General features: G+C 34.9%; 1 protein-coding gene across 1 annotated transcript; it reads left to right on the top strand.

Annotated features, from left to right (window-relative positions):
• Window positions 1–2,612: 2,612 nt before the first annotated feature.
• rab8b (RAB8B, member RAS oncogene family) lies at window positions 2,613–10,884 on the top strand. The gene is made up of 8 exons (XM_073836219.1): window positions 2,613–2,882; window positions 5,484–5,544; window positions 6,727–6,787; window positions 6,885–6,962; window positions 7,050–7,139; window positions 7,265–7,330; window positions 7,474–7,524; window positions 8,621–10,884. The coding sequence occupies exons 1-8, from the start codon at window positions 2,759–2,761 to the stop codon at window positions 8,711–8,713; spliced, it is 624 nt and encodes a 207-aa protein (XP_073692320.1). The 5' UTR covers window positions 2,613–2,758; the 3' UTR covers window positions 8,714–10,884.
• The last annotated feature ends 11 nt before the right edge of the window (window positions 10,885–10,895 follow it).

Raw genomic sequence — 10,895 nt, 5'->3', positions numbered from 1 at the left:
AGCATTTTCTGATAATTAGCCATCTTTTTCTTTAATGCAGAAGTAAGCCAGTTCATTATCTGCTATAGGGAAATAACAACAAGAATAACAACGGTTAACAGTAAATGGTACAACTGTTTGTATTACAAACAAGTGTGCTCATAATTAAGATAATACATTAAAACAAAGGGAAAGAAAAGGATGTGACGTATGGCCAAGTATTGTGACCCATACTTGGTAATGGTGCTCTGCATTTAACCCATCCAAGTGCACACACACACACACACACACACACACACACACACCATGAACACACCCAGAAGAGTGGGCAGCCATATTGATGTGGCTTCAGCAGTTGGGGGTTCGGTGCCTTGGCATGGTATTGAAGGTGGGAGAGAGCACTGATTATTCACTCTCCCCAGAGACAATCCCTGCCGGAGTCCGACTCTCAAACCATTAGGCCACGACTGCTACAACTGGTGTGTCTTAACGGTCTTAACATAGTAAGACACACCAATTTGCAATATCATTATCAAGCAGCAAAACTACCTGTTTTGTACAGCTTAAAATGGCTGGACGTGGATCTGCTTTGGTGTGGCAGGGGGGGCCCAAACTCATATTTTGTCATAGGGCCCAAAATTGCGAGCGGCGCGCCTGCCCTTTGGGCAAGTCTTTTCTTCACACACACACACACACACACACACACACACACACACACACACACACACAGTCTGGTTTACTATCCTTGTGGGGACTCTCCATAGGTGCAATAGTTTTTACACTGTCCACACTGTACTGTCTATCCCCTTAACCTAACCCCAACCCTTAGAGAAAACTTTCGTTTTTACATTTGCATTTTTACATTCTGAAAAAAACTAATTCTGCACAATTTATAAGCTTGTTTCCCCATGGGGACCTTAAATCCTCACCAGTCTGTGTGTATTCAGGTTTAGGTCCCCACTCACACACACATCAACATCAGTTTCTTAACCACTCTTTGTCGTCAGACAACCAGATGTTCTAATCTGCTGTTATCGCTATTTTACATTTCAAGATAGATTAAATGCAAACCTGTTCAAAACACTGACGCAGTTGGAGATTTACTTATCAGTCCCTTTTGTGGCTCCAGAGCACGCATTCGGCGGTGATGAAGTTTCAGTCTTCTCCAGCAGGCGGTGACATTTAGAAACAAAATTCATTATGTCTGCCACAGAATGAATGCTTTAAAAACAAAACATGATTCATTGTTTACAAACAGTTCAGTATTTTCCAGTATACTAGTTTATCCTAGTTTGCCGGTTAACTACAACGGTTATTGTTACCTACTACAATAAACAGTAGCCTAGCCTTCGTTGACATCAAAACAGTAAATAAAATGCCATATATAAAATAAAATTATGATATATTAATTTATTACGATTCTACATTTGACGAAAACTGTTAGCATATGGTAAATTCAAATCAAGCCAAAGCTAGTAGTCCCTAAAATTATAGGGTAATTCAGAAACCTAGATGTAGGTATTATGGTAAAGTGAAATAACACCACATTATGAATAATTTCGACCAAAAAGTCCGGTATTTCCCCAGATGTATGTGAACGTTACAGGGTGTGTCTCAATACTCTAATAAATTGACGCTGCTTCGTTTATTTTCTCCTCCGTGTTACAGCCCGTGACCCGGAAATGCATCTAAGTACTGCACTGCGAGAATGGAGGAAACTTCTAAAGTAGTTAGGAAAAGCGAGAACGGCTGCGTCCCATGTGGAAGTCACTGCGATGAAGCAAGTCCCAATGAAATGATAATCAGTAAACATGATCAATTACAAAATACAGTAGGCTTTGATGAACATATAACTTACAACATATAGAAAAAATAGAAAAAATAAATCTGAAAATAGAAAAGGAAAAGCTTTACATAGAAGTAATTTGTATTATGGAAATCCTGATATAGAAATATATTATTAAATGCTTAAAAAAAGTTATAAAAGTACAAATTATGACAGTCATTATTTTGAGATAAAGAGTCAAAACTCTGAGGTAAAAAGTAATAATTATGAAATAAAAAAATTAGACTGTCATAACCTTTTGTCATAATTATGACTTTCCTCATAATTTCGTCTTTATAATAATGACATAATTATGACATGCACTGCCAGTCAAAGTTTTTGGACAGTTTTTTAAAATAAGTCTCTTCTGCTCACCAAGCCTTTTTTTATCCCAATTATAGCAAAAACAGTACAATTGTGAAATATGTTTACTATTTAAAATAACTGCTTTTAATTTGAACATATTTTAAAATGTAATTTATTCCTGTGACAAAGCTAAATTTTCAGCGTCATTACTCCAGTCTTCAGTGTCACATGATCCTTCAGAAATCATTCTAATATGCTGATCTGCTGTTCAAGAAACATTTATTATTATTATTATCAATATTTAATACAGCTGAGTAGGCTACATTTTTTATATTCATCAAAGTAACCAGAAAAAAATACTATATAATAGTAATAAATGTTTTTGTGAGCAGCAAATCAGAATATTAGAATTAGAACTTTTTAAGTCAAAATTATGAATTACCAAAGTTTCCTTACCGATCCTCCTTTGGCTCTTGACTTTCGTCTTCGCGATGACGTCACGGCAGACTCGCCCAGCCTCTTCCTCACTCCTGTGAGCACTGAAGTCGGAAACACAAGTTCAAGCGCATCTTTTATGTACCGTTAGACGAATACCGTTACTCTGCTACCGAGCCAAAGCAAGGTAGCCAGACAGGAGAAACAGAAAACATGGCGAAAACGTACGACTATCTGTTTAAACTGCTGCTTATCGGAGACAGCGGAGTGGGCAAGACATGTCTGCTCTTTCGATTCAGTGAGGACGCGTTCAACACCACTTTCATCTCCACGATAGGTCAGTTCAACTCAATGATTTGTATATGTATGTGTACACTACAGGAATGTTTATTATGTAGTCCTGCGGGAGGAGAAACAAACTGTTATAGAAATAGATGGGGGGTTGCATACATGTGACTCTCTGTTGGAGTGACAGGAAGAGGCCGTGGATGTGACAGCCCCGTTCACTCAGCTATTGTGTTTTATTAGCGTTTAACATGACAAACGGACTATTTTACATAATGAAATGTCAGGATCACCTGGAATATACCACTTTTATCTGTAATTTGAATTAGACGTTACAAACATGCTATGTTTGCAGAGCTAGCATGATTACATTCTGATTAGCTGTGCGCTAGCGCTGTGGGCTGGACTGCACTTTCGTTTCTGTGGTTAAAGAGACATTTATATTCACATACAACAACTAAACAAGAGTTAAAGGGCCACAGTGAGCAGTTTATTTGAGGAAAATTAAATTAAGTGGGTTTGTGTGCTTTCTCAGGTGGCTTATCTCATCTACAACTGACTGCTTACAACATAAAGATGTTACATCAGTTCTTACGTACACTTTAATTTTAAAGTTGACATGAAGTTAAGATTTATGTCATGCTAACTTTGTATTTTGTAAACTCATTTTATAGACCATATTTCAAGCAATTAATCTGCATATGTGCTTCTTAATGTTTTGACCTCATGGTGTTGAATCAAAGTGTCACAACTGAACCCTGGTGAAAATGACAGATTCCTCTTTGGTGACATATGCAGGACTTGTCCATGCATTTAGTCCGTTTAAACCCTGCATTTACAAGCACACATTCACCTGCCTTTACTTTTAAGTGCCACGCCCACATCTCAAAATCCAATGGACAACTGATGAATTTAATCAAGTCCCCGCCCTGCGTCTATTTCAGTCAAATGTACGTCACAGTAAGAAGAAAAGATCAGTCGCTGCTTCCTTTTCATTGTGACTTTACCACTATTATTACTAAATAAGCAATTGTTCCTTAAGTCAGCAGACCTACAGTGTTATACCAGAATATGAAACCCACAAAATCAGAATGCACACATACGTACACTACCACTGAACAGTTTGGGATCAGTAAGATTTTAATGGTTTTTTTTTTTTAAAGAAGTTTCTTATGTTCATCAAGGCTGTGTTCATTTGTTTTAAAAATACAGAAAAATATATAATATTGTGAAATATTCTTATGATGTAAAACAATGTTTTTCTATATTAATGTACCTTAAAATTTAATTTATATCTGTAAGTACACTTGACTTTTCAGAATCATTACTCCAGTCTTCAGTGTCACATGATCGTTTAAAAATCATTCTTATATGCTGATTTATTATCAGTGCTGAAAACGCTTGTGCTGCTTAATATTGTTTTAGAACCTCTGATACTTTTTTCAAGATTCTTTGATCAATAAAAAGTTAAAAAGAACAGCATTTATTTTAAAATCGAAAGGTTTTCTAACGATATACACTATTGTTTAAAAGTTTGGGGCCAGAAGATTTTTATTCTTTCTTTTTTTTGAAAGAAATTAATACTTTTATTCACCTAGGATGTTAAATTAATAAAAAGTGATAGCACTGTTAGGAAATATTTATATTTTGAATAAATGCAGTTCTTAACTTGTTAATTTATCAAAAAAATCCAGAAAAAAGAATCAGAGGTTCCAAAAAATATTTGGCAGCACTGTTTCCAACAAAATTCTATACTAATAATAAATCAGCATCTTAGAATGATTTCTGAAGGATCATGTGACACTTAGGACTGGACTAAGAGCTGATGAAAATTCAGCTTTGCATCACATGAATAAATTATATTTTAAAGTATATTAAAAATAAAAACCATTATTTTATATTGTAATAACATTTCACAATATTACTGTTTTTTCTGTATTTTTAATCAAATAAATGCAGCCTTGATGAGCATAAGAGACTTCCTTTAAAAACATTGCAAGTCTTAGTGGTCCCAAACTTTTGAGTGGTAGTGTATATGTTACAAGAAATTGTACAAACATACATGGACTAGGTCACCAGGCTTATAGTTTTTGACCATGTTACTTGTTGTGATATTTTTGACACAGCTCTAGGTAAGCCTGTCTCTACTGTGGTCGAACACGTCATTTCCTGTGCGAAACCTGTGCGAGAGTTCCTTGACCTTTTGTCATTGTTGTGCCACAGACTTCCCCTATTACCATGGACAATACTGCTGTGTCAGTTCCCGTCCCATGTCCTGTCCGAGCTTTCACTGGTGGCAGGATTAAATGCCTCAATACACACTGCCAAGTTTTCTCATAATTGTCATGAGCAGAGATCACGTTCTGTTGCTACTGAATGCAACCGGTTTACACGCATGCGCAAAGCCTGCACTACAGCAATTTAGTCGGTCAGCCATATGTTAGACCATTCTGACCTTTCTACACATTCCATCTCTGTGGTTACGCCATGAAAACGTGCTAAAGCGCTAGGCCCCTTTTCAGCGGAAGATTTGTGATGTTTTCTGAGATGAGTCAGTTTCACATTGTCTCATGATAGGACTGATTTCTGTTGTGCAAACTAGGTTTTGAGTGTAAGTGTTTCACATCACTTATTTATAAACATTTATTTGCAGGAATTGACTTTAAAATCAGAACAATTGAACTGGATGGGAAGAAGATCAAGCTTCAGATCTGGTAAGTGTACGAGTCTGCTATACAGTATAAAGCAGAGATGCCAAAACTTGTGAAAATATTTGGCAGCTGTGCCATATCGCAAAAGGGGGAGAAAATAAGAAAAATACACTACGAATCAATTTTTTTTACATTTTTAAGTCTCTTCTGCTCACCAAGCCTGTATTTATTTGGTCTGAAGTACATTAAAAGCAGTAATATTGTGAAATACTTTTACTATTTAAAGTAACGGTTTTCCATTTGAATATATTTTAAAATTTAAATGTATTCCTGTGATTTCAAATTTTCAGAATTTTTAACATCATTACTCCAGTCACATGATCCTTCAGAAATCATTCTAATATTGTGATTTTTTTTTTTTTTGCTCAAAAAACACGTTTTTTTAAGTTTGTTTATTATTATGTTGAATTTTTTTTTCAGGTTTCTATGATGAATAGAACATTCAAAAGAACAGCATTTATCTGAAATAGAAATCTTTTGTAACATTATAAATGTCTTTATCATCACTTTTAATCAAAGTAAATATGTATTAATTTCTATAATTTCTCCCAAAAAATCTCAAAAATTAGGCCGACTCCAAACGTTTGAATGGTATAGTGTATAATGTTACAGAAGCTTTTTATTTTAGATAAATGCAGATCTTTGGATATTTCTATTCATCAAAAAATCTTTAAATTACGCAACTGTTTTAAATATTGATAATAATTAAAAGATGTTTCTTGAATAGCAAATCAGCATATTAGAATGATTTCTGAAGGATCATGTGACATGATGCAGAAAATGTAGCTTTGATCACAGGAATATATATTTTTTTAACATATTCAAATAGAAAGCAGTTATTTTAAATGGTAAAATTTGCTGTATTTTGGATCAAATAAATGCAAGCTTGGTGAGCAGAAGAGACTTCTTTAAGAAAAACAAAAACCTTACAGTTCAAAAACTTCTGAATGGTAGTGTATATATATTTTTCATTTTTGATTTATACTTTTGTTTAAAATTAAAAAAAAATCTTTTGCATTAAATTGAATTTGATTTAACATTTTACTTAATATAATATTGTTGGATATTATACCAAACTTACATTAGGCCCACAGCCCTAAAAGTAAAAAGTTTGGGCATGCCTGGAATAAATTATAATCATGTACAAAAAATATTTAAAACGTGTGTTTTAAATTTGCCATAAAGGGATACAGCCGGACAGGAGAGGTTCAGAACCATCACCACTGCATATTATAGAGGAGCAATGGTAATTGTATTATTCTTTTAAGCAAATAATGCTGGATGTGCTGCTGCACACGGTTACTTCGGCTAATCTGTGTGTTTCTTTTCTGTCATTTTCACAGGGAATTATGCTGGTGTACGATATCACAAATGAGAAATCATTTGATAACATCAAGAACTGGATCAGGAACATTGAGGAGGTGAGAAACAGACCTAATGCTGGAGAAAATAAGCTTTAAGTTTCTATTTCACTTAAAGTGATATTCATTTTCCCTCTGTTTTATCAGCATGCATCATCAGATGTAGAACGAATGATATTGGGTAACAAATGTGACATGAATGATAAGAGACAAGTTTCAAAAGAAAGAGGGGAGAAGGTATGTACCATTAAAAAAATAATAATTTTATAATCTATTTTATAAAACAAATCTTAGTCCAGAAACAAGTCAGGATGTAAAAATGCTGATGTGATGTGTTAAACATTTCCTTTTTTCTGTTACAGCTAGCTATTGATTATGGAATCAAGTTCTTGGAAACCAGTGCAAAATCTAGCACAAATGTTGAAGAGGTAGGGGACATTGTCTTGTTAAAATCAATTGTTTTTGGAAAGTATTAATTATCTAATAGTGAGCCAATTAAATAATTTTATTGAGCAAGATGTGCATTTTCTTTACTGATCTAATCTAGTGTTTTGTTTTCTTTCAATGCCAGGCCTTTGTCACTCTTGCTAGAGACATTATGACCAGATTAAACAGAAAAATGGTGAGAATGATCATTTTACGATTATATAGACAATGTTTATCCAAAAAAATTGTTAAAGGAGACCTATTAGGCCCCTTTTTACAAGATGTAATATAAGTCCCAGGTGTCCCCATAATGTGTCTGTAAAGTTTCAGCTCAAAATACCCCACAGACCACTTATTATATCATTTAGAAAATGCCTATTTTGAGAAAGCAGTTTTCATACATGTGCTGCTGCTCCCAGCCTGCTTTTCCAGAATAGGGCTGTGCCTTTATAACTCGTAGCTCAGATACTCTGCCAAAAAACATGTTTAGTTTTAATTATCATCTTCATCGTGCTGAAATCATGCATTTTAAACCATATTAGTTTAAACTTCTGATATACGGTTTTCTCAGAAAGTGTCGGTCACATGGCATGCGAGTACTAAACTCAGTTCTCTTTCATGTCTTATTGCGCTTAAACTGTTGAGTACACGCAATTTTATGTTAAAAGCACATGAGTTGCAAAAACAGTCGGTTATGTCTGTAAAGGTAAACAACTGGGAAAGAAATTGCATGTTTATATTAGATCTATGTGCAGCATAATATACAGTAAATAAATCAATACTCTCTTGTCTCTTCTGTTGCTGGGACTCTAAATAGTGTTCTGTGCTCGTCTTCGCAGCCAACGACAGAACAGTTAGCATGCTTTGCTCGCTCTTTTGCCATGACGTTAGAATTGGCACACTGTTGTCATAAACAAATAGACGCTACTGTGGGTGGAAACGTGCAGATTAAGAGGTATTATTATTATAATAAGATCCCCTTTCTAAAATCTGATTGGCTTGTTTTTACCAAGGCTTACCAAAAAAAACTAAATTACTGGGTTGTTCTTTTTCACGTTTTCTGAGTTGCTAGATCCACCAGGGACCCGATTATAGCACTTGAACACGGAAAAAAAAATCTGATTTTCATGATATGCCCCCTTTAAGCTTAGTTCTACTCACTGACTCAAACACAGAAATGCAAGATGTTAATATTATTGAACTGTCTTTATTATGTCCAAAAACCTTAAATGTGGCTTTATGTGTAACACTAATGCTGAATGGATCCTTGTTTGCTGCATCTTTGTGTTTAGAATGAGAATAACCCTTCGGGAGGAGGAGGAGCAGTGAAAATCACAGAGAGTCGATCCAAGAAGCCAAGCTTCTTCCGCTGCACTCTGCTCTAACCCGGCAACTTCTGCAGCCTCAGTGTGTGAATGATTTCATTTCTCTATGTGTGTTTGACCTCAGCGTGTGCGTGTGTGAGTGTTTGTGTAAGGGGTTTACAGTACCACTGGACTTTCAGCTGTTAGCTGCTGCTGAGAGCTCTGGACTTTAGCCTGCCTCATCTATACATATTGAAGGCCTGAAGAGAGCGTGCTAGATAAAGGACTTTTGAGCTGTTCCCAAAACATTCCTTTTAAACCAAAATATCCATCAACCCCAATGGATCAATCCCAATTTAGTATAGCCTGATTTGAATTTTGAAAACCTTTTTTTTTTCATCTTTAAAATGATTAATTATATATAATCAGTTAGTTAGGTTAATTTTAATGGGTTTATTAAAGCACCATTTAATGAAGGAAAATATATGAAGAGATTACAGTATATCGAACTCTTGCTATTATGCAGTTTTTGGCAATAAAGATTGTGGACCTAAAGTAGCAACTGAAGAACCTGATGGTTTGACAGTTAAATATTGGTCAAACCGAAGGACATGCAATATATATATCATTTTTGATGTTGTTGAATGCTATGTTTCGTTATATTTAAGTCACCCATTTTATATGCAATTAATTTAGTTTTTAGTTACTGTTCCAAAGCCGCAATAAACTGTGGAATAGAAAGCAATTTTCCACAGATCATAGTCTTCCCCCTTTCCCTGTCTTTACCTTATTAATCTTAATAGTAACAAAGACCAAAGTCAAAAGAAATCGAAACTGTGATGGATACTAACAGTCAAAAATTTCTCTTTTTCTTTACTTTACTTTTTAGTTGTAATCTCTTATATTGAGCATGAAAAAGAAAGACAAAAGAATAAAGAGAGGGCTTGGAGCCGTTTCCTAATGCTTGTTGAAGCAGCAGCCAGCTAGGCACTGTATATTAGTATATGCAGTATTACATTTACTAATGGTATTATATTTTTATACTCTATCGACGTAAGCATCTTTTACTCACCACTGCATATGAAGCACCTGAAGCATGTTAACCAGTGCTTATGTGAGATTGATTTATTTGTTAATACTATTTTTTTAACTCATTTAAATGTCGTCACAGTATTCTGAATGTTGTCTTTTATAATTCCCTCTTTTATAAGACTCTTAATGAGTGTGAAGTCGTGTAGTGTTTACAACACCACTGCAACAGTATCTTCTTTTTTTGGTTTGTCGTGCACTGTTATCTGTGTGTGTGGGTCTCTTGTAGAACCTCCTCACTTTATAAACCACTTAAAGTCCCGCTTGTGAAGTCAGCCACTTAAAAAAAGAGTGCAAGATCGTGATAGTTTGAATGTGTTCAAGTGTCCTTTGAACTTACTGGGCTATTACCAGGCCCATATGGAATCTGCAGATTTTGTAGGGGGGAAAATACCTGGAATTCTGCATTTAAACATGGTTAAATTTGTTAGCAAGAGCCGAGAGTGCTTACCTCTTATTATCTTAGTGCGCAACAAATGTTCCAATTCTGTGTAAATCTGCAGATCTTTCCATGTACAGATTCCATGTGAGCCTGTTACAAATTCAGAACACAAAATTCAGACTGAAACTCTGAGAATCAACCTAGATATTTCAGAATTCACCTAGCTACTCGGAATGATTCTACTGTTTATGTTTAAGGGTGTACGATTGCTCGAGTTCTTTTGGCATTGTGCATCTGTTGCTCATGCTCATGAGGCATACCATTTGTACTTAAAGTGATAGTTCACCCAGAAATTAAAATTCAATATCTTACCCTCCTGTCAGTCCAAACCTGGCTTGCTTTGTTCTGTGAACATAAAAGAACATATTTTCAAAATGAGAAATATTTGCTTTTTGTCCATACAATGGAAGTCAATGATTTGGTTCAGAATTTGTGTTTTAAATGACACAAGGGTGAGCAAATTATGACAGAATTATCATTTTGGGTAAACTATCCCTTTAATGGCCCAGTAGTCATGTTTTGAATATGCATGCAGGCACATTTGCATATTTTTCAATGAAACAGTGACAGCACTCAGCCTCCCATATGAGCATAAAGTCTTACTGACCATTCAATGCAAGCTTTTATTTTATAACATGTCTTCCTTGATTTTCTTGTCTGTACTGTAATGTGTCAGAGTTACTGATTATGTAAAAAAGATTAAAATATCTTTTCTAAGTTATGTACATGTGC

Source organism: Garra rufa, chromosome 3 (assembly GCF_049309525.1).
Source record: "Garra rufa chromosome 3, GarRuf1.0, whole genome shotgun sequence".
NCBI classification, from domain to species: Eukaryota; Metazoa; Chordata; class Actinopteri; order Cypriniformes; family Cyprinidae; genus Garra; species Garra rufa.
The sequence above is the reverse complement of the archived record's forward strand: the minus strand, read 5'-3'. Positions and strand labels throughout refer to the sequence as shown.